The 27,971-nt window shown below is 56.7% G+C and overlaps 1 protein-coding gene across 1 annotated transcript in view; it reads left to right on the forward strand.

The window, feature by feature from the left end:
* Positions 1–2,077: 2,077 nt before the first annotated feature.
* CMTM7 (CKLF like MARVEL transmembrane domain containing 7) overlaps positions 2,078–27,971 on the forward strand; it is a 50,353-nt gene continuing 24,459 nt past the window's right edge. Inside the window, exon 1 of the mRNA XM_062179495.1 lies at positions 2,078–2,239. Within this exon, the coding sequence (XP_062035479.1) occupies positions 2,078–2,239 (162 nt within the window). The remainder of the gene's footprint in view (positions 2,240–27,971) is intronic.

The raw sequence follows: 27,971 nt of genomic DNA on the forward strand, positions 1-27,971 counted from the left end.
GGGGAGTGAACCAGCGGATGGAAGACCTCTCTCTCTCTGTTTCTACCTTTCTGTAACTCTGCCCTTCAAATAAATAAAATAAATCTTTTTTAAAAAGTTCTGGTGCCATAGGGGGTTGATCGTTGCTCCAAGAAGGCTCCCCAGAGGCACTGACGCTGCAGCTGGACTTCATGGAATTGGTGGGAGTTTCCTAGCTGTTGGCCAGGGTCAGAAACGCATCAAAATCACCTGTGCCGGCCCCCACCAGGCACCTTGAGTCAGCCCTTCCAGGGCAGGGCTCAGCCACCTACAGGTGCCAGGGGTTCACAGGTGATTCTCATTTGCAAATCACAGCATGGAACAGAGAAAAACAAGAAAAATATTCAGTGCCAGCGACATCAGGGCCCAAGAAAAGAATGTGTTGGGGAAGGAGCCCTAGGCAGGATGACATTGTCATGGTAACAGCCCACTGCCACCACCACCACCATCGTCATCGTCATGGGGGCATCACCACCAGTGTCAGCCCCAGTTCTCAGTTCTCTGTGTGAAGCACGAATCCTAAAACTGCAGTGGGCTTTTGTCTCCAGCTGAGCCCCCAGCCTCTTTCCTTGTGTCCCCACACACCAGCTTCACCACACCACTAATTCCCAAAACTTACTTACGTGTTTCTTTAAGAGGCAGAGAGAGATGTGCAATGCCAGCACCACGCCAGAGCCAGCAACGCCACGGCGCGTCCACACGTCAGTCCCCTTAGTGCATTATTCCTGCTATGCACAGAGAGGCACGGAGCCACCAGGGGGCTGTGTCTAAAGAAAAGGCAGATGTTGCAGGCAGTTCTAGTGGGTGCCTTGAAAACTGTCAAGTGCACACAAGAGTAGGAAAAACCAGCGTGACGAGCACCCCGCCGTCTCAGCTGTGGGACACTCCGCAGAGACACTGCTCCCAAAATCCGACGGTGCATCAGAATTGTCAGGGGGACACGGTAGACTGCGAGGGTGTCCTCCACGTTCTGGAATTACTCAGGTTTTGCCACAAAGAAAAATCTGGTGGCAGGTCAGCGCTGGCATCAACAGGCTCACAAGGCAGATTTGTGATGTCTGGCCACGGGGACACGCTGTCCCGGGCAAGGGGGGGGGCACCTTGCCTCATTGGTAGTCCCCAGTGAGCATGTTAAGATGCCCACATCCCAGTGGTAGTGCGTGGGCTCTAGTCCCGGCTTCCTGCTAGTGCGGATTCTGGGAGGCAGCAGGTAATTGGGCCCCTGCCATTCACATGAGAGGTCTCAGTTGGGTTCCTGGCTGGCTCCCAGTCTGGGCCTGGTCCACCCCCTGTTGCAGGCATCTGGCGGCTGAAGCAGCCTTTGGGAACACGGTCTGTCTGTCTGCCTCTCTCTGTGTGTCTCTTATAAATAGAAGTGGTAATTTTTAAAAACCCAGATGGGTGACCACACAGTACATTACCGGTAGGTTCCAAGAGAAATAAACATTTGCTCACCCTAATAGGCAGAAGAGAGAAAGACAAAGACACACACACACACACACACGTGTCCATCAGCAGGTAGATGAAACTTCGCGTTTTCATGCAGTGGAATATTACTTAGCAATACAAAGGACACAACTACCCAGAGGAGCCCCTTAATCTTCCCACCAGCCTGAATCTCAAAGACCTTACGCTGCCAGACACACATGGCAAATTTCACCCTAAGCACAGGAAGTTCACCGGGGCTGCAGGGCGCAGGGGTCTCCGGGGGGCCGACGGGGCACGGCGTGGGGGGCCGGGCAGGCGGACCCCGACTGGACACTCGAGCAGGGAGCCGGGCGTGCCACGTCGTCGGGCCGTGAGCCGCGCGGGTCAGCGCCCCTGGGCGAGGTCCTGGGGCACGCAGCCGCACCCACACTGCGTGCCCGGGGGCGCACAGCCCGCCGGGGCCCGGGAGCCCCCTCCCTGGCCAGGTCCAGCCCGCGCCGCCTCCCGGAGGGGGCGGAGGAGCCGGGCGCCCCGCCCTCCCCGGCCCCGGCCCGCCCCGCCCAGGCCCGCCCCTGCTTATCGGGCCCGGGGGCCGCGGCCGGGGAGGCGGCCGGCGCGCTGGGGCCGCGGGATGTCGCACGGAGCCGGGCTCGTCCGCACCACGTGCAGCAGCGGCGGCGCGCTCGGACCCCGGGCCGGTGCGCCGGGCCAGCTGGGCGCCGGGCCCTCGGACCGGCTGCTGGACCAGGGCTACCCGCGCACGCACGCGGCCCTGCTCAAAGTGGCGCAGATGGTGAGCGCGGCGGGGGTCCCCGGAGGGGCCGGGCGGGCGCGGCCGGGACCCCCCCCACCCTCCCCAGCGTCTCCCTCCCCGCCGGCTTCGACGGAGACCCCCTGCCCAGGGGGCGGCCGCGGGGCCCGACGCGCCTGCTGGCCCGAACCGCCGGCCAAAGTTCCCTGTCGTCGTCTTCCTCTTCTCGCGGCCGCTTCGAACCCGAGCCCGGGGGCGGAGGAGTCGCTCCGCGGCGGCGCTGAGACGGCGAAACCGGCCGCCCCCGGGCCCCGGTGCGCGGAGCTTCCCGTCCCGGGCGCGGGGGCTCCCCCGGGGGGGTTGCGTCCCGTCCCGCCGCGGGCCGGCGGTCGCGGTCACCTGCGCTGGCGGACCCCGGGAGCGGGCCCGGGGCTGGGGGTGCCCCTGGAGGCCGGGGACAGCCAGCCGGGCAGGATTGGGGGCGCCCGGGCCTTGGTTCGGGGAGGGGGAGTCCCCTGGAGCCGGGCAGGATGTGTAACCCACAGCGGCGTGCAGGGCCCGGGGCTAGCCAGGACGGAAGGTGCCCGGCCTGGCCTCTTGCTGCCCCCCGCCCCCTCCCCCCCATTTCTCTCTTCTTCAGCAGTTCATCTTCGACACCTTTTCCATTTGCACAGTGTGTTTTGAAACTGGGCTGGGCCAGGCTGTTAGTTTCCATCCACTGTAATTTTTGCCACAAGGACGGAGGAGGAAGGAGTGGTCCTTCTGCAGAGGGGCGAGGGCTGAGCAGTGCGGGGAGGGCCGCAGGGTCGCAGGCGAGCGGCCAAGGGGGACCGGCCCCAGGGGCCGCCTGGTGTCCACAGCATGAGTCCAGACGCAGAGTGGAGGCAGGAGGGGCTCTCGTGTTGTGCTTGGGTCAGAGCAGAAGGGCAGGGGGGCTGCCTGGACCACCAGCTAGGACCGTCTGGGGAGGAGCTGAGCCTTGGTCGGGCCCTGGCTAAGAGACCAGGGAGGGGAGCAGCAGGGATGGGCGGGTGAGACAGGCAGCACCAGGGCACAGGAAGTGGTGAGTTCCGTGGGCGGAGGCCGGGATCCGGGGCCTCCGTCTGTTTTCCATGAGTCTGGTGGCCCAAGGTACTGCTGCTGGAGAAACATCCATTTCTGACCTGAAACCTGCACCAGCCCCCCCCCCCCCCAAGCTATGACCGGTCGATGGCCCTGGTGCCAGGTTGCAGGACACAATGGCAGGGCCTGTTACTCAGAGAGCAGAGAACAAAGGCCCTGAGAATCCCTTTATCTGACTGCTGCCTCCCTGTGTGCCAGGGGAACCGGCCACCTTCCCTGGAGGGTGCCAGGCTGGTCGGCGGGTCCCCCTGGGGTGGAGCGGCCCTCACGGGGCGGGAGGGGGGCACTTTCTTGCTTCTGTGACCCCTCCTGTTGCCTGGGCACCTGCACGGGCATTTGCTGTTCCTGGTCTTTGCTGAGAAGTGCTTTGGGGAAAGACGAAGCAGCTGGGAGAGCGCCATCCTCTGGACGCCCCTAGCATCTCTCACCTTGACCCTGCCGATCCTTGTGTCCTTGGCTCCCCAGGGAGTGTTTTGTCAGGGTTTGGCCAACAGGCCTGTCCACAGTTGACATAGGAGTCGTGAGGCTCTTCCTCCCTTGGCCTAGGCCTGTTCTGCTGTGTCTTCCTCCACTAGAAAAAAAAAAAAAATAGGAAGAAAGTCGTGTCTCAGGGGGCACTGGCCCATGACTTGTCCTTTTTCCAGGTGTCATTCTTTTTAAGTTAAAAACATTTTTTTTTGTTTGTATTTATCTGCAAGGCGCTGGTTCACTCTCCAGAAGCCCTCAACAGCCAGGACTGGGCCAGGCCAAAGCGGGGAGCCTGGAACTCAGCCTGGGTCTCCCACGTGGGTGGGTGGCAGGGGCCCAGCCGCCTGAGCCGCCCCCTGCTGCTTCCCAGGAAGCTGGGAGTGGGGGCAGAGCCGGGGCTGGAACCAAGGCGCTCGGATATGGGATGCGGGCGCCACAGGTGGTGTAAAACGCCAACGCTCCCCCGCCCCCACCAATGGAGCATTGATTCTCACAGTCCTGTGGCAAAGATGGCTTCGTTTCTTTGGTCTTTTTCTTTTCTTTCTTTCTTTTCTTTTCTAAGATTTTCTTTTTATTTATTTGAGAGGTAGAGTTACAGACAATGAGAAGGAGAAACAGAGAGAAAGGTCCTGGTTCACTCCCCAGACGGCCATGATGGCCAGAGCTGTGCTGATCCGAACCCAGCAGCTTCTTCCGGGTTTGTCACATGGGTGCAGGGGCTCAAGGACTTAAGCCATCTTCTGCTGCTTTCCCAGGCCACAGCAGAGAGCCGGATTGGAAGTGGAACAGCCAGGACTCACATCAGTGCTCCTGTGTTGGAAGCCGGCGTCACAGGTGGCCCTTAACCCACTGCGCCATGGTGTCGGCCTCAGGAACTTCTTTTTAATAGCCGTATTTTTTGGAGCCCATCAGTTGTTCTTGATAATGACTTAGGAATTGCATACCATGTCGCCTGGGGGTGTCACCTGTTGAATGTCGTTAAGAGCCCCATGGAGCAGCATGGTGGACAGAGAAAGCTGGAAGGGGGTGAGGTCACCCATCTCCCTGAAGGCCTTGTCTCCCCTTAACTCTGAACTCTGGGCCCGTTGTGTTTTGTTAATAGATCCAGCAGTGAGCGATGCCTCACACCCACGAAGACAGCCATAGTAGAAAAGACGGAAAATAGTGAGAGGCTGGGAGGAGGAGACTCTGGGGCCGGGGTGTCCTGCCGATGGCCGTGTAAAACAGGTCGGCCACTTGGGGAGTGTGCAGGTCCCCCGAGGTTCCCGCGTGAGCCGCCAGTTCCGCTCCTAGCTCTGCCCGAGACGGGTGACAGCGTTCGAGTACGTTCACGCGAAGACTCACGCGAGCCTGTGTTCACGGGGGCCTTATTCCCAGCAGCCAGAAAGTGGGCACAGCACAAGAGGCCATCCCAGAATACGTAGACGGCGACCAAGAGCGAGGACGTCGTACGAGGGGGCGAAGCTCTGTTGCATGCGGCAGTTCGATGCCCCTTGAATACCCTGTGCCGAGTAAGGAGAAATAGGCAGCCGCCAGGCTGTCCGGCTCCGCTGGTCTGAAACGTCTGGGACAGGCAGCGTTGTAGGCACAGAAAGCGCAGGCGTGGTGGCCGGCTGCTGGCGCGTGGTTCGGGAGGAGCCACTTCAAGTAGGCAGTTGGCGTGGCCTGCGAATTATGTGTCGGCCATTACAAGGAAAGACGTACAGAAGGGCAGGATGGGCCTGTGCAGCCGCTGGCGTGGGGCACCAAGGCTACCCTGTAGGCATTCATTTCCCTCTTGCCCCTGCCGCGGCCACTGGTGGAGGAAGGAGTGTCTACACAGCCTCCCAGAGGCCGGGCTGAAGGGCCAGGGTCCTGGTGTTGTCACCTGGTGCCCAGGGGCCCTGAGCTGGGAGGGATGGCGGGGGCCGGAAGGGGCAGCTGTGGCAGGAGGGGGACCCCAGGACGGGGCGTGTGGCCTCCCCGGTGCTTGTCGTCCGTGCCATCCATCCATCAGTGAGTGCGCGGACCCCGAGGGCCGTGACAAGGCTCTTGCTCTCACAAAGCCATGGCTCAGCCGAAGAGCAGACAGGCAGCAGCACTGGCTGCCCAGGAGGGCTGGGTTTCTGAAGCTTCACCACGAGGGCACAGGTCAGAGGGGAAGCAGAGATGAGTGTGTGTGGTGCTGGCCGTGCCGGTGCTCAGTGGTGGTAGGAGTTGGACGGAAGCTGTGTGTTGGGCACGATGTAGCATGAGGCAGGCCAGCGTGTGCGTAGTTCTCATCTTCCCCCACAGACACAGTGCCATCTGCGGCGCACCTGCTCCGCCCCGACGCCTGGAAAGGGGCGGCAGAGTGGAGTCCACCTGCAGCAGACGGGAACCTGCAGGTCTGCCCCAGCTCCCCGCGTGTCCTGAGCACGTGCGGGGGCTCTGTGGACAGAGGGGACAAGGCAGCCCCTGCCCTCGTTATAGGGAAGACACCTGCTCATCAGATGGCTGTGAACCTGTGATCAGAAGCCGGACGGAACGTGCCGAGGCTCTCTTTGGTATGCACCATGCACTGGGGGTGTGGCCTCGCTGGGAGGCCAGGAGGGGCCCTTCTGAGGATGGCCACTTGATGTCCCAGGACGAAGCCTGCTGAGTCTGGAGGAGGGGGCGGGGTGGGTGAGCCTGGGCGAGTGTGCAGGGTGAGGACATGGCCCCTGTCGTAGGGGAACCAAGGAAGCACGGTGGAGTGTCAACCCAGCAGTGCGGTGTTGACAACCAGAGGCTATACTGCCCCCTAGGGGTCATCCGGGAACTTGGTGGAAACCGTGGGTGGTGTGAGGGATGAGGGTCGGGCTTGGTTCGTTTCAGGATACTGGTGAGGATACTGCACAAGGCTTCATCTGATGGCAGGAAGCCTTGTCTGAAATGAGACTGGAGGCACTGGGTGTGTGTGTGTTTGGGGGGTGGGGGTGGGGCGGTACACTGTGCTTCCTGGCAGCAAAGTGGTCCTACAGACCCTGCAGGCCCCGGGGGCAGTTCTGGACTTCCCTTTGGGAATTCACAGCCCAGGCGCCAAATGGATTAGACTGTGGAGCAGCCAGGACTCGAACCGGTGCTCTCGCAGGAGATGCCAGCATCGCAGGCAGTGGCTTACCCCTCTGTGCCACGATGATGGCCCACTAGGTTTTCTTTCTGGTAGCAAAAGAAATACTTCTTCCACGTTGAAACTTTGGGAGACACAAACAAGAAAATAAACTCCGCTATTTCTTCTCCCCCAGGAGCAATGCTTAGAGTAACACAATATATAGTATTTTAGAGGAGACTTCTAATTTAGGTGTTTTAAAAACAAAATGATGCTGCACACATTCCGTGGGTACTCTCCTGCACACGTGCTTTCTCACGTCAGTGTTCCTTTGCAGCGTGGCCTCTAGTGGCGTGGCCGTGGCTGGTGGAGGCGCCGTGGGTTCTGTGGCCGGCTGCCCTCATTGTGGCTCTGGGAGTTATCAGTTCTGCCCATGTGCAAACAAGGCTGGAATGAGCCTCCTGGCAGGCGAGTCCCTGATCCGTCCACAGGAGAAATGGCCTTGGCCCTGCAGAGAGAGGGACGGAAGCCTCGCCCTTCCCCAGGGGGCAGGCGCCTAGTGGCCGTCCAGCAACGAGTGGATGTCCCCTGATGGTCCAGGGATTGCAAGGCGCTGACTGCCGCGTTCTGTGTGGTCATGGTATTTTTGGCATCCGATGGTTGGGAGAAGGAATGACGGCAGAGATGGGCTGGAAGATCAGTCGTGTGCTCAGATGCACTTGACTGATGGCCGCAGCGTCTGCGGGTGCTGGACGGTTGGTGGCACCATGCACAGGGAGGCCCTTATCCAGCCAGCTGCCCAGCAGAAAGATTTTGTGACACTCGTAAGAGTCGCCTCCAGAGCACCCCAGATCACCACCTGCTGCCATATGGCCAGCACTGGCCAAAGTACCCCAGCTGGCAGGGTCCCCGGGCTGCACGGCCAGGGTGGAGGGTGTGGGGTGCAGAGTGACTCTGGGGAGTGGGCCCGGGCCCCCTGCGAGACACCCCTGGGCCTCTCTGGGGACGCACCCTCGACGGGGCTGCACATTTACTGAAAGGCTTGTTTCCGATGGCCTCCTCGCTTCTCCCCTCCTCCCTGCCCTGGTGCTTCCTGTACGGCTCAGGACATCCATCTGTTTCCTCCCTGCGCCTGCCCCGCCACCCAGCTGCCGCCTGGGCGTCCCCTCCCACCCACTGCCTGCCGTCTGCCTGTCCCTCTTTGGGCCTGCTGGGTTGCTGTCTCGCTGCTCCCTCCCTGGCCTCCCAGCCTGGTTCAGCAGGGACCTGGATCAGCCCAGCACCTCATAGCAGCCGCCCCCCGCCCCCAACGCCCTGCCTCCCACAGCAGGTGGGCACCTGGCATAGGTTTAAATCTATGAGGCAGTGCCGTGGCTCTGCCACAGCTCGGGGACTTCTCTCTCCCTCCTGCAGTTTCCGTGGGACCTGGAGAAGTTCATAGAAAGTGGAATTAAAAGATAAGTTTACTTTGGTGTAAAAATTTTTTTTATCTTTTTCTATTTATTTATTTATGGGGCTGATATTGTGTACAGTGGGTGAAGCCATGCTTGTCACGCCAGCATCCCATGTGGGAGTCGTCCCTGGGGCCAGTGCTGTGGTGTAGCGGGTAAAGCCATCCCACATCAGCGAGGCTGTTGGAGTCCAGGCTGCTCCATTTCCAGTCCAGCTCCCTGCTGATGTGCCTGGGAAAGCAGCGCAAGATGGCCTGAGCTTGAGCCCCTGCCATCCATGTGGGAGAGCTGGATGGAGCTCCAGTCTCCTGGCTTCGGCCTGGCCCAGCCCCAGTCATTGTGGCCATTTGGGGACTGGACCAGCAGATGGATGATCTGTGTCTCTTCGCCTTTCCCTATCTCTCTGTAACTGTAAGCCTCAGAGGGCGGTTGTGCCCTGTGTACCACCTCCCCTCCGTCCCCAGATGGGAGCATCCGTACTCTGCCTGTCTGGCCCACTGTTGCTCGACTCCGCGTCCTGGAGGTGACTCTGCACTCTCTCTGAAAGCGTCCTCACTCTGCTGCCAGCCGCGTTGTGCTGTGCAGGGTTTCCCCGTCTTCTGTTCTCTGCAGTGGTGTGGCCACAATCCTTGTCTACATGATGGGTTATGAGCCTGGCAGAAGGAGAGAGTCCTCAAAGTAGGGATCCTGGACCAGGGGTGGCACACTGTCCGGCATTTTGCATCCAGCCTGACACAGGTTCTTGACCACCACCCTGTGGTCCTCTCCCAGGGGGTACCGGGGGGTCTTCTGTGTGCATTGTCATTGAGGAAGACTCTAGCTAGTGTTCAGGGTTCTGAAGCTGTAGTACCACGTGAACTTTGAGAGTGGGGATTATAGAGCCTGCTTTATGGTGCTGTCAGTTAGGCCACCTGCCATGCCGGCATCCACACTGAAGCGCTGGTTAGAGCCCCAGCTGCTCTGCTTCCAGTCCAGCTCCCTGCTCGTGCACCTGGGAAAGCAGCGGAGGGTGGCTCAAAGGCTTGGGCCCCTGCACCCACATGGGAGACCTAGATGGAGCTCTAGGTTCCTGGCTTTGGCCTGGCCCAACACTGGCCGTTGTGGCCATCTAGGGAGTAAGCCAGCAGATGGAAGACCTCTCTCTCTCTCTCTCTCTCTGACTCTGTCTTTCAAATAAATAAATCTTTGGAGGAAAAAAAAAAAACAGCATCGGGAAAACCTAGAGAACAAGAAGCCCTGTTCGTCCAGCGTTTTCTTAGCCCCTTCCTGGGGAGGGAAGGCAGCTTCGCAAGGTGCAGAGCTGGAAGGGGAGCCCCGAGCAGCCGGGGCACGCGGTGAGCAGAACCAGCCAGGCAGGGCTGTTCCCTGTGAACACGCGGCCCCAGGAGGTGTCCCGGAGGAGGACCGAGGCGAGCCCGGCACTCAGAGGGCGCCCTGAGGTCTGTGCTTTGCCTCTCAGTTCTGTGTGCTTTAGCTGTTTGTAGTTACAGGTGGCGCTACCTGGGACAGAGCTCCGCGTTCCCCTACCCCGGGCGCTGTGGTTGTTGGTGTCCCACCACGTCCATCACACCGTGTTCTACTTACGTGTGTGTGGTGCTTTCCCGGAAGCGTGTGAGAGGGGGCTGCAGGCCCCTTTATTCTCTGATACTGCAGTGTGTGGTTCCTAAGCTGCAGGACCTCGGGGCTTCTCTTACATGGCTGCAGTACAGGGACCAGCGTCAGGAAGTGACGCACATCGCTGACAACCCCACCAAGCCCCTTTCTGTGGCCTGGGGCCACCCCCCATCTCGTGGTACTTCTGTTGAAAGGTTACCAGAATCCTTGGGGCCAGAAGAGCTGCTCCTGCTCCATCTTTCGTGACCTTGACCTTGATGCTGGGGAGGGCCCAGGACAGAACACTGGCTATTAGAGTCAGCATGAGGGCCCCACTGATTGTCAGCTTTGTGGTAGCGAGAGTGATTTATTTCACTTAATTGAAAGGCAGAGAAAGGGGGTTGGGAAGAGGCACCTGCCGTCTGCTGGGTCACTCTCCGAATGCCTGTGGTGGCTGAGCTGAAGCCTGGAGCCGAAACTGCAGTCCAGGTCCCCATGTGAGTGGCAGAGCTAATTATTGAGACATCACGGTGCCTCTTGGGGTCTGCGTTAGCAGGAAGCTGGAGTCAGGAGCCGGGGCCAGGTTTTAAACCCAGGCACTCGATATGGGACGCAGGTACCTTAACTTGTTTTTGTTGTTGTTGTTGTTTTGTGTGTGTGTGTGTGTGTGTGTTTTAAGGATTTTATTTGTCTATTTGAATGGTAGAGTTACAGAGAGAGAGAAAGGTCTTCCACCCACTGGTTCACTCCCTAAATGGTCTCAACGGCTGGAGCTGCGCCGATCCGAAGCCAGGAGTCAGGAGCTTCCTCCAGGTCTCCCACATGGGTGCAGGGGCCCAAGGATTTGGGCCATCTTCTGCTGCTTTTCCAGGACACAGCAGAGAGCTGGATCGGAAGTGGAGCAGCTAGGACTCGAACTGGTGCCTGTATGCAATGCCGGCCTGCAGGCAGAGGCTAAGCCCTCTGTGCCACGGCGCTGGCCAGTAACTGGTGTTTTGACCACAAGGCCAAGTGCTCTGGCCGGAGTGTCTGTTTTAAGCTGCACGTGTGAGAGGGGACGTGCGGTGCTTGTTTTCCTGTGCCTGGCTCGTCTCAGCGTGATGGCTTCAGTTCCAGCAGTGTTGCTGCGAAGGTCGGGATTTCATTGTCTCGCACTGCGGTGAACCCCGTGTCACATTCCCCTCTCGTGTGCTGATCTCATTTCCTTTGGACATGCGTCCAGACGTGGGCCAGCTGGGTCACACGGTGATCCGTTTCCAGGGTTTGGAGAGCCTCCACACCCTTCTCCCTGACAGCTGTACCAGGTAACCTCAGGTTCCCTTTTCTGCACATCCTCACCAGCAGTTTAACTCTGCTGTCTTTCTGGAGCAAGATGATAATCTCAGTGTGGTTTTGATTTGTGTTCCCCCAATGGCTGATGGCACTGAACAATTTTCCATATATCTGATGGCCATTTGTGTCCTTGTGAGAAATGTCTGCTCATGTTTTTCTTGTCTCTCTCTCTCTCTATTTTTTTTTTATTTGACAGATAGAGTTAGTGAGAGAGAGACAGAGAAAAAGGTCTTCCGTCCGTTGGTTCACTCCCCAAATGGCTGCTACGGCCGGTGCTGCGCTGATCCGAAGCCAGGAGCCAGGTGCTTCCTCCTGGTCTCCCATGCGGGTGCAGGGTCCAAGCACTTGGGCCATCCTGCACTGCCCTCCCAGGCCACAGCAGAGAGCTGGACTGGAAGAGGAGCAACCGGGACAGAACCCGGTGCCCATATGGGATGCCGGCACTGCAGGCAGAGGATTAACCAAGTGAGCCACGGCGCCAGCTTTGCTTGTCTCTTATCAGGATCATTAGGCTTTTTCTTGCTGAGTTCTTGGCTCTGCTCATATTCCGAATGTTCATCCTGTGTCCTGTGGGGAACCCCCCACACAGAGCAAGCCCTAGAGCTTTGCTAAACCTGCAGGTTCTGTCCGGGCTGCTGCCGCCTCTGCTTTCCCTTTAATTGAGCTGACAGCTTTTCTGTGCCGCCCAGAGTCCACACAGCGGGCATGCAGACAGGCAGCGGGAGGGATGAGAGCCATGTCTGGGCTCAGCAGGGCTCGGGGCAGGGCAGCTCCTTTACGGCTAATTTAGGGCAGCCCCGGGAGCCCCCGAGCAGTGGCGTCTCTGTCTGGGGTGGGAGGCCACAGGAGCGCCGTGCCAGAAGCGCTCAACGCTTGGGTCTCCATTTGTGGCTCAGGTGCTCACCCTTTGGCGTGGCCCCAGGCTGGGCCCTGGGCCGGCCACAGGCTCCATTTCAAGTTGCTTGGCCAGCGGGTTCCCCATGCCTGCCCTGCCCTGGCCCGTGCCAGCTGCGGCCCTTCCTGGGGCTGGAGGTGTGGGCACTGAGTCTTTCTCTCCTAAATCTGCTCTCGAAGCGTGTTTTGCACACGCTGCTGTCCTCTGTGCCGTCTGGAGGGTGAGCCATGCAGCCCGTCTGAGGATCCTTGAGAAAACCAAAAGCCACTGCGGCTGGCTCCTGAGTTGGCGTCTGGCTCCCGCTCTGGAAATTGTCCTAGACACTCCTGGTCCCGGTTCACCGGCCCCAGCGGCTCGGTCGATTTTTCTCCCTGATGCTGGCACCTGTTCTGGAAGTTTCAGAGAGAGAGAGAGAGAGAGAGGGAGAGAGAGAGAGAGATGGAACTCTCACCCATGGTTCAGGCCAAATCCAGGAGCTTAGAATCCAGTCTGAGTCTCCCATGTGAGTGGCAGGGACCCAACCATGTGAGCCATCGTTTGCTGCTGCCCAGGTGTCCATTAGCAGGAAGGTGGAATGTTGGGAGCTGGGCTGGGATTTGGACCAGGCCCTGCAGCGTGAGATGCGGGCATCTTAACTGGCGTCTCCACTGCTAGGCCAAATGCCTGCCACTTTCCTCAGGTTGCAGTGCGGTGTGATACAGGCCGCGTGAGGATGGCAGAAGCTACTCTAAAGGCTGCCGTTCGTCAGCAGCAAGGGTCAAAACGTGAGTCGTGGGACCAGGCCGTGGCGCAGCAGGTAAAGCTGGCACCTGCAACACCGGCATCCCATATGGGTGCTGGTTTGAACCCTGGCTGCTCCACTTCCGATCCAGCTCCCTTCTGTTGTACCTGGGAAAGCAGTGGAGGATGGCCCAAGTGCCTGGGCCCTGTACCCGTGTGGGGGACCTGGAAGAAGCTCCTGGCTCCTGGCATCAGATTGGCTCAACTCAAGCCATTGTGGCCATTTGGAAAGTGAACCAGCAGATGGAAGACCTTGCTCTCTGTCTCTCCCTCTCTTTCTTTGTAACTCTGCCTTTCAAACAAACAACCTAAATCTTTAAGTAAATTAAAGAAGCATTTATTAAAAAAAAAAGGCAGTGCAGTGAGGGTACAGTGGGGGTGCTGAGCCTGAAGATGGCGGAAGTGGAGGAGGCTCAGCGCACAGATAACGGGGTCCTCCTGGTTTGGGGCCAGACCACCCTGGGCAGGGAGGCTGCAGGCAGAGGCTTGGTGCAGGGGAAGGGAGGCCCAGGCAGAGGTGGGCAGGGTGTTCTGGAGGTGGGGACAGCCTGTGCGAGGGCCCAGAGGCCAGAGAGAGGGTCTGGGAGCTCGGGCAGCTGCCACGTGGGCGTCGGGCAGTGATGAAGTTCGGAAGGGCTGTTAGCCACACCAGGAAGTGGGCAGCGGCTCTGGTGGGCTTTGCGAACTTCCCCACCGTTGTGAATTTCAGTTCCTCACCATTGTCAGTTTCTGTTTCTCGGAGACTCCTGGAGGGAGTCGCGCTGCAGCGAGCCTGTTATTTGCCTTATTCTCCTGGCGTCTTCTGCGGCAGGATTCTATGGGTCTACCTTTTTTTTTTTTTTTTTTTTTTTGACATCTTATGTTATTATGCAAGTATGCTGAGAGCAACATTAATACAATTAAGCCTAAAAGTTATTGACAACCAGAATTCACCCACAGGCTCACCAGGATAGTGATTGGTTCTTGCTTGGGTATACGTGAAGCTAATAGAGCTATAATCCTACTGTGTACAGTCATGGATTCTGCCCCACGGCTGTGACATGGCTGTACGCAACTGTATATAATGGGTAAATCATCTAAGTGCATATTCTTTAACTCACATCACTATTCCCTTAAACATTCTTTAAAATATTTATTTATTTGAGTGGCAGAGTTACAGACAGAGGCCTTCCATCCTTTGGTTTACTTCCTAAATGGCTGCAATGACCGGAGCTGAGCCAATCCGAAGGCAGGAGCTTCAAGTTTTAGTGCTGCATCGTCCAGGTCTCCTACATGAGTGCAGGGGCCCAAACACTAGGCCACCTTCCACTGCTTCCCCAGGCCACTAGCAGGGAGATGGATCAGGGCAGAGCAGCCGGAACTGGAACCCGGCACCCATATGGGATGCTGGCGCCGCAGGCAGAGGCTTAACCTACCATGCCACAATGCCAGCCCCTTAAACATTTTTTTTAAATTTATTTTTATTTTCATTTTCTTAAAAGGTTTATTTATTTGAAGTCAGAGTTAGAGGTCTTCCATCTGCTGGTTCACTCCCCAGATTGCTGCAAGGCTAGGCTGGAGCCAGGAGCTTCTTCCAGGTCTCCCATGTGGGTGCAGGGGCCTAAGCACTCCAGCTAGCTTCCGCTGCTTTCCCAGGTGCATTAGCAGGGAGCTGGATCAGAAGCAGAGCAGCCAGGACTCGAACTAACGCCTGTTTGGGATGCTGGCGTCTCAGGTGCTGGCACTGGCCCCACCACTCATATTTTCACCTTGTCTTTTTTTATTTATTTATTTTTATTTATTTATTTTTTTGACAGGCAGAGTGGATAGTGAGAGAGAGAGAGACAGAGAGAAAGGTCTTCCTTTTTGCCGCTGGTTCACCCTCCAATGGCCGCTGCGGCCGGCGCATCTCGCTGATCCGAAGCCAGGAGCCAGGTGCTTCTCCTGGTCTCCCATGCGAGTGCAGGGCCCAAGGACTTGGGCCATCCTCCACTGCCTTCCCGGGCCATAGCAGAGAGCTGGCCTGGAAGAGGGGCAACCGGGACAGAATCCGGCGCCCCGACCGGGACTAGAACAGGATTAGCCTGTTAAGCCACGGCGCCGGCCTCATATTTTCACCTTGTACCATTGCCGCTGACAAACAGCAGCCAAGGAATAGCTTCTGGCCTCCTCACAGGTACCTACATCAAATACACCAGCAGTAACATTGAAGAGAGTGGGTGGGGGTTTGGTGTAACAGTTAAGACACCAAGTAAGATGCCTGCATCTGTGCCACAAGGCTGGCCCCTTATCTTAGTGTTGAAAGGCATGAGGCCAGCGCTGTGGCATAGCGAGTAAAGCCACTGCCTGCAGTGCCAGCATCCCATATGGGCGCCAGTTCAAGTCCTGGCTGCTCCACTTCTGATCCAGCTCTCTGCTATGGCCTGGGAAAGCAGTACAAGATGGCTCAAGTCCTTGGGCTCCTGCACCCACGTGGGAGACCCGGAAGAAGCTCCTGTCTCCTGGCTTCGGATCAGCTCAGCTCCAGCCATTACGGCCAACTGGGGAGTGAGCCATCAGATGGAAGACTTCTCTCCCTCCCTCCCTCTCTCTCTCTCTCTCTCTCTCTGCCTCTCCTTCTCTCTGTGTGTAACTCTGACTTTCAAGTAAATAAGTAAATCTTAAAAGAAAAATAAGAAAGAATCAGAGAGACAAAGAGGTCTTCCATCTGCTGGTTCACTCCTAAAATGGCTACATGATCAGGGACTTGGCTGGACCAAAGCCAGGAGTTTCTTCTGGGTCTCCCACGTAGGTGCAGGGGCCCAAGGACTTGGGCCACCTTCCACTGTTTTCCCAGGTGCATTAGGAGGAAGCTGGATCAGAAGTGGAACAGCCGGGACTCGAACCACTGCCCATACAGGAAGCTGGTGCCGCAGATGGCAGCTTAACTCGCTGCACCACCGCACCGGCTCCCAGCCATTCACTTGTTAACATGGCTTTTAGCTACTGGTAGCGATGTGACACTGAGCAAATGCGGGGGCTAGGAAACGTAGGGCAGCCTGGATCCAGTTCTAAAGGCCTGGCCTCCATGGGGACAAGTCTGAATTAAGCACGCGGAGCTCACCTCCTGCAGGACACCTGCTTGCACATCTCTGTGTCTGTTTCCGGGGGCTCCCCCAAACGAGCAGCCTCAGGTTTGTGGGTTCAGAACGCAGTCTCAACCTGCTCTTGGCTGTGACAGCTTGCGCCTCTCTGCTGCTCTTGGGAACATTTGGGCACTGCGTTCACAGCTCCCCCTTTGGGACAAGTCTCTGGTCTTGCCTTGCTCTTTGATTTTTCTTTCTTTCTTTTTTTTTTTTTAATTTTTTTTTATTTTTTGACAGGCAGAGTGGATAGTGAGAGAGAGAGAGAGAGACAGAGAGAAAGGTCTTCCTTTGCCGTTGGTTTACCCTCCAATGGCCGCTGCAGCTGGCGCGGTGTAGCCGGCTCACCGCGCTGATCCGATGGCAGGAGCCAGGAGCTTCTCCTGGTCTCCCATGGGGTGCAGGGCCCAAGCACTTGGGCCATCCTCCACTGCACTCCCTGGCCACAGCAGAGAGCTGGCCTGGAAGAGGGGCAACCGGGACAGGATCCGGTGCCCTGACCGGGACTAGAACCTGGTGTGCTGGCGCCGCAAGGCGGAGGATTAGCCTAGTGAGCCGCGGCGCCGGCCTGCTCTTTGATTTTTCTTATGAATCCGCTCCTGCTTGTAGGAAAAGGTGAATTACAGATGACTGAGGTCATAAACATGGAATTGCGAAGACCATCTGCCCCAACCGATGTGCACGGTGTGTCGGAATCCGCCTGAACCTCGGAGAGAGGTGAAGACGCCTGAAGCCAGCCACGGGAGGACAGGGAGGCTGGTGATGGGGGCTTCCGTTGACTCCTCCCGGAAACCTCAGCTAAGGAAGAGGAAGTGGTAACCCGAGCATGTTGGGCCGCAGTGGGCAGCCCATGGTGCAGGTGCTCTCTGGGCCCCCAGAGTTGTGCTGTGCATTTAGCTGTCTTGGACAGGGCCGGTACCGCGTGCCAGGGGCTGCCCTCGGCACGGGTCGGTTGTCTTGGAGGGGAGTCCATCACTCCTGCCATCCACGTGGGAGGGAGGTCACACAGCTAGGGAGAGGCCGTGGGAATCCCACCCACACGTGTGTGTGTGACACCCAAAACCACGCCCTTAACTCACTGTCTTCTGCCTGCTTTGTGCAGAGACCAAGCTTTATCATGGTCCAGCCTGGGGGTCCCGGGGCACGCACAGCCCTGTGGCCGGGGGTTCAGGGCTGGTTCAGAATGTGGATTCTGGGGGCTGGCGCCGTGGCTCACTGGGTTGGTCCTCTGCCTGCGGCGCCAGCATTCCATGTAAGCGCCTGGTTCTGGTCCCCATTGCTCCTCTTCCAGTCCAGCTCTCTGCTTTGGCCCGGGAAGGCAGTGGAGGATGGCCCAGGTCCTTGGGCCCTGCACCCGCGTGGGAGACCAGGAAGAAGCACCTGGCTCCTGGCTTCGGATCGGCGCAGCACCAGCCATGGCGGCCATTTGGGAGGTGAACCAACGGAGGGAAGACCTTTCTCTCTGTCTCTCTCTCTCACTGTCTAACTCTATCTGTCAAATAAATTAAAAAAAAAAAAAAAAGTGGATTCTACCTGAATCAGAAACTACTGGATCCGAAAGCGGCCAAGGGGCCCAAGGGTGTGCATTTGACATGACCGCTGGGCAGAGCAAGCATGGCAGGTGCAGATGTTCCCACAGCCACCCAGAGCACGTGCCAGCCCCGTGGCTTCCCTCCCTCGCCTGGGGTGTCGTGCAGGCTGGCAGGAAGCAGTGTCGCTTCCCACTGTCTGTGTTCTCTCAGGGACGCGGCAGCACGGCAGTTGGGGTCCCAATGCCTGGGGGAGATCCGGGGTAAGTCACCCACCTGCTGTGTGCCTCAGTTTCCTCCTCTGTGCAATGGGAGTGAAGATGTTCCCCGGTTCCCCGGTTCCCGCTCAGCTCTTCGCCAAAGGGTTTGAGCTCTGAGTAGACACCCAGTATTCTTCTGCCCCCTCCTTTGCATATCCCGGCTCTGGAACCTTGGCCTCACTGTCCTGGAGCCAGACTGTCCCCCTGGCATGTGTGCAGCGTTCCCCTACCAGGGTGCACTGGTGGGCACAGGTGCGTGTCTGGAGCAGGAGGGAGCCAGCCGTCACGTGTGCTGCACGTCCAACACGCCAGCTCGGGTGTGTGACCCAGCAGAGAGGTGAGTGGCTGCTGATGAAGACGTGTTGGCCTGGCTGCCCCCCAGCAGGCCCCTCTGGGCAGGCCGTGTGCCCTCCCCTGGTCCCAGTGTCGCTGCGGGCAGTGCTGTTAGTGCTGGGGAGACCAGGGGCTGCCGGGCGCTGTGAGTGTGAGCGCATCAGGGTCTTGTGTTTGTCTCTAGACAGAGGAAGCGGAGCCCTGCGGAGACGGCGCTGGGGACACAGTGGGCCTGGCGGTGCCCTGACCGCTGCCCAGCGCTCGCTCCCTGGTGGTGGCCCGGGGCCGACTCTGCCGATGTCTGTGTTACGTTGTTAGAACACTAGCTGTAACAGGGTGTCATTCACCGTCCGTGTGATTCGTTCCGCGGGGGTGGGGACCTTCTTTCTGACTAGGGCCACTTGGATATTTACACCCAAGACGGTCAACTTAAAAATCAGCCGCTGTCGGTTCAGTGAATCTCCAGTCCCACCTGCGGTTGCCCTGGCGGGGATCTGTGGACCTCCCAGGGCCCGCAGGCTGGACGTTCCCCACCCCACCCCTCAGTAATGTGCCCCAGTCAGTGGTTACACAGAGATTATGTACCCACCTACACACACGCACACGCACACACACACATGCAGTGGTGGCCTGTCACCACCGTGTGACACAAAACAGCCCCTCGTGCTGTCCCCTGACAGCCACTGCTCTGTTTGCCGTCCCTTCCATTTTGCTATTTCCAGAATGTTCTGTGGGTGAGATCATACAGTAGGGAGCTTCTTTCGCTTGGCAAAATGGGTTTAAGATTCCTCCCTGTTCCTGGTGCGAATTCACTCATCATTCCTTGTTGCCGTGAGAAGCATTTCCCAGCACAGACCTGTGTTGTTTCTTCCGTCCATCTGTCTGTCCGTCCGCGGAGGACAGCTGGGGCCAGCTCCGTGCCACACACACCTGTGCGCGCACACGTGATGTCTCATCTCAGGAGTGCATCCCTGAGCGTTGGAGCGGCTTTGTGGGGTCTTGTTGACATGGAAAAGCAGCCGTGGGACTCTTTTGCACAGTGGTGAGCACAGCTTTGTGTTTGCTTGGTCTTAGTTATTCCAGCAGGAGAGGACGTGAGAAGATGGGCGGGAAAATGGAACGCAGAGATAGTACACACTTTCCGTGTGTGTGTGTGTGTGTGCGCGCACGGTGGTGTGCTGTGGATTTTTCCTGTTGTCGCCCTGCAGGCCGCGGCGTGGATTGTCTCACACCTCTGCTTGCATCCATGCGGCCTTCTTGGTGGAAAGCTATGCAATATTTTTTTGCCCGTTTGCACAACAGGCCTGTGTGGCTTCTTGTCGGATTGTGCGTGTCCTGTAGACCTGGATGGAAGCGTCTGTCAGACATGTGATTTGCAAGTTTTTCTGCTGCTCGGGAACTTGTCTTTTTCTTCACCATCTCGTGCAGTATACAAGTTACAGATTTTGGCTGGCGCCGTGGCTCAACAGGCTAATCCTCCGCCTTGCGGCGCTGGCACACCGGGTTCTAGTCCCGGTTGGGGCACCGATCCTGTCCCGGTTGCCCCTCTTCCAGGCCAGCTCTCTGCTGTGGCCAGGGAGTGCAGTGGAGGATGGCCCAAGTCCTTGGGCCCTGCACCCCATGGGAGACCAGGAGAAGCACCTGGCTCCTGCCATCGGATCAGCGCGGTGCGCCGGCCGCAGCGCACTACCGCGGCGGCCATTGGAGGGTGAACCAACGGCAAAAGGAAGACCTTTCTCTCTCTCTCTCTCTCACTGTCCACTCTGCCTGTCAAAAAAAAAAAAAAAAAAAAGTTACCGATTTTGATGAAATCACAGTTATCCTTTTTTTTTTTTTTTTTGCCTTTGTAAATTACATTTTGGGTTCTTATCGTAAAGATTTTATCCCGTGTTTTCTAAGCATTTTATAGCTTAAATTTGTATTTATTGATTCTCATTTTATTTGAAGGCAGAGAGACAGCTAAAAACAGAAATATAGAGGTTTTTCCACCTACTGGTTCTCTCCCCAAATGCTCAAAACAGCCAGGGCTGGGCCAGGCTGACGCCGGGAACCAGGAACTCCATCCAGATCTCCCATGTGGGTGGCAGGGACCCAAGTACTTGAGCCTCCGCTGCCTTAGGGCATCAGCAGGGAGCTGCATGAGAAGCGGAGGTGGGACCTCGCCCAGCACTCTGATTCATGCTGTGCTTAGCCTGTTGCAGTGCTGTAGCCTCCCTGAAAATTGATTTGTTTTTGACAGGCAGAGTGGACAGTGAGAGAGACAGAAAGAAAGGTCTTCCTTTTTGCCGTTGGTTCACCCTCCAATGGCTGCCGCGGCTGGTGCACTGTGCTGATCCGATGGCAGGAGCCAGGTGCTTCTCCTGGTCTCCCAGGCGGGTGCAGGGCCCAAGCACTTGGGCCATCCTCCACTGTACTCCCTGGCCACAGCAGAGAGCTGGCCTGGAAGAGGGGCAACCGGGACAGAATCCGGTGCCCTGACTGGGACTAGAACCCGGTGTGCTGGCACCGCAGGCAGAGGATTAGCCTAGTGAGCCGCGGCGCCGGCCTGAAAATTGATTTTTAGCTAAGGAGTGAAGCGTATCAGGTTACTGTTCGTACATGTGGATGTCGGCACGGTTGGTTGATGAGGATATATAATTTTTTAAAGATTGATTGATTGATTTGAGAGGCAGCGAGAGAAAGATCTTCCATCTGCTGGTTTACTCCCTGGATGGCCGCAACAGTCAGAGCTGTGCTGATCTGAAGCCAGGAGCTTCCTCCGGGTCTCCCATGCGGGTGCAGGGGCCCAAGCACTTGGGCCATCTTCTACTGCTTTCCCAGGCCACAGCAGAGAGCTGGATCGGAAGAGGAGCAGCCGAGACTAGAACCAGCGCCCATATGGGATGCTAGCGCTTCAGGCCAGGGCGTTATCCCGCTGCGCCACAGCGCCAGCCCCATCTATGTACTTTTTAAATATATAGATCTGCTGGGATTTGATTGAGATTGCATTGAGTCTGGTTTTTTTTTTTTTTCACATATGAAATAAACTAACTTCTTGGATACCGCGGGACATATCACATTAACCTCCCCTTTCTCCCTGGCTGCCCTCCCGTGTCACCAGTATTTCACTTAGCTGGATTCTTACAATTTTCAGAGTGCAAATTATTTACAGCTGCAGACAATCTCTAGCAGTGGAAACAGCAACCATTTTAAAATTGAAGGGAGAAATTCAATCTGATTCCTTTGTCTTGGCATTTTTTTTTTTCCTGTTTAAGAGGTGGCTTCCAAGAAGTAAAATATCTGACATTACTTTGGAAGAAGTTCTTATAATTAATGATGTATCATTTAGGATATGCTGGTATTGATCTTTTCTTCATTTTGTAATTCTTTAATATTCCAGTTTCATGGCTCATGTCCCAGGAATTACAATTTTGTAATATTCATTTGCCCTCCCCCACCCACATACCAGGAAGTTTTAACTCTCCTTTTCAAGCTCATACCAATTTGATTCCCTTTGTTTGTACTTTTCATATTCATTTTATTCTGAAATTTTTCTGCTAAACAGAGGTATCTGGGAACATGTACCAGCTAGCTCTCCCAAAGTAAATACTGAAACTATTTGATTTGTTTAGAATGATCAAGAAAAAGAGGAATACACTCCAGTGCTAACAGTCATTCCTTTCTTGGGCTACACACATTTCTAAATCAAGTATTAGAAATAACCAGAAAAATAATATTGATTTAATCATTTACCGAGAGATGTTATATGTCAATGAATAAAAAATTTTAAATAATCAGACAATTTCACAAACATTAAGAACGAAAATTTTTGTTTCAGACCTTCAAGAGAAGTTTTTCTATTTACATCCAAAAAGCCTTTTGTTCCAAGAGGAGCAGAGGTGGGGAAGCAAGACCCATCTCCTTAAAAACCCCCAGCCTCAACTGGACTGCGCGCTCAGCCCTCTGCCTTCCTGTTGAGTTGTCCGCCTGGCCTGGTCAGGTGTAATCTCTTCACTCAAACATGTAACCTCGCTCCTTGCCCTGCCCCCCCCCCCCCAAGTCTCTCAGGCTCTGTCTGGAGAGGTGCCCATCCGCCTTATGGATGTCCCTTCCCTAATAAACCTTGCTATTTTACCTCCCACTAAAAAAAAAAAAAGAACGAAAATTACGCCAGCCCCATCTATATACTTTTTAAATATACAGATCTGCTGGGATTTGATTGAGATTGCATTGAGTCTGTTTGCCACTTTGGGGCTTGTTAACGAATTTGCAACTTCCAGTGGATGAGTGTGTGCAACCTCTCCGACCTCTTGGTTTACCCAGGCCACCCTCCACTGCACCAGTGTTTTGTAGTTTTCAGCATTCTACAGACTTTTTTTTTAAAGACTTATTTATTTATTTATTTGAAAGGCAGAGTTACAGAAGCAGGGGTACAGAGAGAGAGAGAGGTCTTCCATCCACTGGTTCACTCCCCAGATGGCTGCAAAGGCAGGAGCTGTGCCGATCCAAAGCCAGGAGCCGATATTCGGTATAGTACTTCCGGGTATGATACTTCCATGCAGGTGGAGGGGCCCAAGTACATGGGTCACCTACTGCTTTCCCAGGCCAGAGCAGAGAGCTGGATCGGAAGTGGAGCAGCCAGGACTCTAACTGGCGCACATATGGGATGCCACACTGAAGGCAGTGGCTTCACCCACTATGCCATAGTGCTAGCCCCCTATACTACAAACTTGGATCTTACAGCCAGTGAATGTTTCCTCTTTGTTTTACTGCTATTATAAATCCTCCTATTTTGCTTTTCCTTTAATTTCGGTTGTGCATTGCTGGTATTTACAAATACAGCTGGTTTTTGTAAACTGGTCTTGGATCCTGTGACGTTGCTAAACTCAGTAATTCTAGTAGCTTTTCTGAAGATTCTTTGGGCTTCTCTATGTGGACGATCATGTGTCTGCATGTAAGGTTTTGTTTCCCATCCGTATGCCTTGCCGTTATTTCTCTTGCCTGGTTGCAGCTTCGAACAGCATGCTGCGTAAGACATGAGAGGGCCGTCTGCGTGTCTGGGAGGGGGGCACACAGCCTCTCCCTCCGCCTGCCGTGTCAGCTGCGGTTGTTCCTGGGTGTGCTTCATCAGGCTAAAGGAGTTCCTTTCTCTGTGTTGCTCAGAGTGTGTGTTGTGAGTAGATACTGCATTGTGTCCAAAGCTCGTCCTGTGGCAGCGGACATGAGTATGTGGTTTCTCTTCCTTGGCCTGGTGATAGGGTGCGTACATTTGAAACAGACAGTGAGGGCCGGCACCACGGCTCACTAGGCTAATCCTCCGCCTTGCGGCGCCGGCACCCCGGGTTCTAGTCCCAGTCGGGGCACCAGATTCTGTCCCGGTTGTCCCTCTTCCAGGCCAGCTCTCTGCTGTGGCCTGGGAGTGCAGTGGAGGATGGCCCAGGTTCTTGGGCCCTGCACCCCATTGGAGACCAGGAGAAGCACCTGGCTCCTGCCATCGGATCAGCCACAGCGGCCATTGGAGGGTGAACCAACGGCAAAGGAAGACCTTTCTCTCTGTCTCTCTCTCTCTCTCTCACTGTTCACTCTGCCTGTAAAAAAAACAAACAAACAAACAAACAAACAAACGCACACAGTGACCCAGCTATGCATTCCTGGACAAAACTGTAGTTGTTGTGCATTGCATTTCTTATCTATTATAGGCTGCAACGTGCTGACGTCTGTTGTTTTTGATGGGCTGGAAGGAGTGTCTGGAATCTTGTTAATAACTCATATTCAGTTCTGCCTTTTTTTCTGTAACAATCGTATTTATTTATTTGAGAGGTAGAATTACAGACAGAGAGAGGGAGAGACAGAAAAACAGAGATCTTCCATCTGCTGGTTCACTCCCCAAATGACCACAACAGCCGGAGCTGGGCCGATCTGAAGCCAGGTGCTTCTTCTAGGTCTCCCACGTGGGTGCAGGGGCCCAAGCACTTGGGCCATCTTCCACTGCTTTCGTAGGCCACAGCAGAGAGCTGGATTGGAAATGGAGCAGCCGGGACTAGAACTGGCGCCCACATGGGATGCTCACCTGTTGCAGAAAGCATGACGTTACCCAGCTCGGTTCAGAAGCAGGATTTGGGAAGAAGCTGCTGGGTTCCAGAGCTCGATGGAGGCTGACTTGCCGAGGACTCCGTCGGGATGCCTGGGTCCCCAGGAGGGCTGTGTATTTGTGTTTGGTTACCTGACCCCAGCATCCAGGTTAGCAGGTGCATTGTGGAGTATGAACCTTTTGTTCACATCCCCAGGTGGCTCCCTGCTTCCCCCAAGGGCAGCCTGGCCAGGGCAGAGGTGGGACCTGCTGTGCGGGGGACTGAAAGGCCTCTTTGTCTGGGCCCCAGACACAGGGAGCCCTCAGAGCGCCCCGCCCCGGCCAGGCTGGGTGCGGTGCGGGGAGTGGCAGGGCTCTGGCCTTACCGGGTTATTTTTAATAAGGGGAGGCCAAGGGGTGGAGAACCTTCTGCAGGGCAGCCTTTGTTTTCACCTGGCGTGAGGTGGGGGGCTGACCCATCTTCTGATGGGTGAGGCCTCTGAAGTCCGGAAGACCGAGGCAGAGGGGGCACGGGTGCCTCTGTGAGAAAGGGTGCTTCCCCAGGGAGATGGGGGGGTGGCTAGAAGGGGGCGGGCCTGGCACTTCCTGCACTCAGGGCTTTGTGAAGCTTTGCACAGACAGAGCTGCCCGGCACCGAGGAGCCAGAGGAAGTGCGCTTCCTGGTGGTCCCCACCAGCATCCGAGTGCCCTCCCCGCGGTGTCACCACACATTCCGGGTTCTTGCCGATGGTACCCAGGCCTCTGAGCAGTACTCCTGGCCCTCAGCACGATGCTGGCGCCTACGCAGCCTCCTCCTCCCCCTCCCTCCACTCCAGTCCACCTGCTTCTACGTCACTTCTGAAGCTGGGCTCTGCCTGGGGCCCTGCTCCGCCCGGTTACCGTCACTGGCACCCCTCTGCCCACTGGTGCACTGCTTCCTCGGCCCGGTGGCTGACGCCCTCTCCTGCCGCCAGCCCAGCTTCCCCTCGTGCCCCTTCCCGGACGCCCCGTGCATTCCCGGGTCATGTTGCCCTGCGGGGAGCCTCCGTCTGCCCTCGCTTGTGGGCTCGGATCCCTGTGGCTCCCTCTCCGTGTCATCGCCATCATCGTCACTGTCCCAGCTGCTGTGTCTGCATCTCTCCCTCCAGGGCAGGGCCTGGTTGAGCTGCTGGGCTTAGCAGAATCCCCAGTGCTGCGCTGCTGTCTGCCCAGGGATTTACAAACTCCGGTCTTTTTGTTCCTCCAGGCGAGCCTCTGACAGGAGTTTGAATACCTGGCGCTCACTGGGTGTTGACTGGAGCGCTGCCAGGCTGTGCTGTCAGAGTGACTCGTGGCGGCTTTTAGCATTACCCCCGATCGAAAGGGGAGGTCTGCGAAGAGGCCCTGTGCCCTGTGGGGAGCTTTGCAGCGGCCCCTCCTCCTGGCGGAGGGCCAGCCTGTGGCCCACGCCCAGGCCTCCTTCTGCACGCTCGGCGTGCCGCGACCGCACGTTCTGAGCAAGGTGGCTTTTTACCCCGACACACGCGTGGTGTACTTGCTTTGTCACTTTTTATCCCGGACTAATTTTCTTCTGCCCCGGGCTGGCCCTGCACTGGCATCACACACCAGGGGACACTGCAGGCCCTGGCCGCTGGCAGGTGCCCAGGGCTTCGTGCCAGGCTTCTTGCCACAGCCTCTCCAAATATTTATCTCCCCAGGATGGTGGCCAGCGCTTGGAGCAGCGTGACAGTCTCTTCTGTGTCCCGGTTGCCTTAGGTTCTCTCGGGCAAGACGGGAAGCAGTGTAGTGTGGCGTTCCTGGCACCAAGCACAGGGCTGGCATGCGGCGGGTACTCCGTGAACAGTCAGCACATAAATAACCCTCTCCGTCTTTCCTGTTTAAAAGCCAGGGTTGCCTGACCGGTGAAAAGAGGGGAACCGTGGACGCAGATGGTCACAAAGGCTGGGACACGTGTGTCTCGTCCGTATGGGGCCAGCAGCCAGTGGCAGAGTGGTTTGTCGCACAGCCCACCTTGGGTCCAAGCACACCACGCCCCCAGGAGCCTGCCGGCGCTGTGGCACTCTATAGAGGTCCATGTTTAATTTAAGGAAAATCAGGGCGGGCGTTAGGGGCAGTGGCTTCAGTTGCCACCTGGAACACCCACGTCCCATGTCGGAGTGCCTGATTCGAGTCCCCGTTCCGCTTCCAATCCTTAGTCCTGCTAATGTTGTCCTGGGACATGGCTGTGATGGACTCCGTCTTGTAGGAGACCCAGATGGAGCTCCAGGCTCCTGGCTTCAGCCTGGCCCGGCCCTGGCTGCTGTGGGCATCCGGGAAGTGAACCAGCAGATGGATGGGAAGAAGAGCAGCCGGGACATGAACTGGCGGGGCCCATATTGGATGCAGGCGCCACAGGCGGAGGCTTAGCCCACTACGCCACAGTGCTGGTCCCTGGCCTTTTTCCTTTGCCAAAGTGAGCCCCCAGGCCCAGCAGTGTCCACCCCACCGTGCCTCTGGCCTGCGCATGGTTCAGAATGGACATCCAGAAGCCGGCATTGTGGTAAAGCCACCGCCTGTGATGCCAGCATCCCAGCTGAGCACCAGTTCTTGTCCTGGCTGCTCCACCTCTGATCCAGCTCCCTGCTAATGCACCTGGGAAAGCAGTGGAGGATGGCCCAAGTGCTTGGGCCCCTGCCCACATGGGAGACCCGGCTGAAGCTCCTGGCTCCTGGCTTCAGCCTGGCCCAGGCCTGGCCATTGTGGGCATCTGGGAAGTGAACCAGCGGATGAAAGATCTCTGTCTCTCCCTTTTTCTCTAACTCTAATTTTCAAATACATGAATAAAATCTTTTTAAAAAAAATGAGCATCCACTTAATGATGGAGCTCATGGGTAGGGAGGCCTGCTCACCTTCCTTCCTTTTTTTTTTTTTTTTTTCTTTTTTTCTTTTTTTTTTTTTTTACAGGCAGAGTTAGAGAGAGAGAGAGAGAGAGAGAGAGGTCTTCCTTTCCATTGGTTCACCCCCCAAATGGTTGCTATGGCCGATGCGCTGCGCTGATCCAAAGCCAGGAGCCAGGTGCTTCTCCTAGTCTCCCATGCGGGTGCAGGGCCCAAGTACTTGGGCCATCCTCCACTGCACTCCTGGGCCACAGCAGAGAGCTGGACTGGAAGAGGAGCAACCGGGACAGAATCCGGCACCCTAACCGGGACTAGAACCTGGGGTGCTGGCACCACAGGTGGAGAATTAGCCAAGTGAGCCGTGGCGCTGGCCTCCTTCCTTTTTTAAAAAATTTTTGCATCTGTCCAAAAGGCAGAGAGACAGAGAGACATCTCCCATCTGATAACTAACTTCTTAAATGCCCACAATGGCCAGGACTGGGCCACAGCCAGGAACCCAATCCAGGTTTCCCATGTGGGTGGCAGGGACCCAACTACTTGAGCCATCATCACCAGCTGCCTCCCAGGAGGTCAGAATCGGGAGCCAGAGCTGGAATTGAACCCAGGCACCCCAGTGTGGGACGCGGGCCAGGCTCCACCCCCTCCCTGGAGGTGGCTTCTCCATGTAGGCTGCCACAGGGGTTCCCTGGCGCCATGGTTGGTGACGGTTCTCAGAGGCAGGGCCCGCCTCCCCCCCCCCCCCCCGAGCGCGCTCCAAGAACATCTCTACCGAGGGGGCGTTTGCACCCAGAGTCCCGGGTGCAGGCCACAGATGTGTGTCCCTCCTGTGCCTGACACTCTGCTGGACAGAGCTCAGCTTCCCGGTGCAGAGAATCCAAAGGTGAAAGCCACAGCAGTGCACGTGTGGCTTTCGAACAGGCCAGCAAGGCCGTGCTG

The sequence above is a fragment of the Lepus europaeus genome, chromosome 2, assembly GCF_033115175.1.
Source record: "Lepus europaeus isolate LE1 chromosome 2, mLepTim1.pri, whole genome shotgun sequence".
In the NCBI taxonomy this organism is placed as follows: Eukaryota; Metazoa; Chordata; class Mammalia; order Lagomorpha; family Leporidae; genus Lepus; species Lepus europaeus.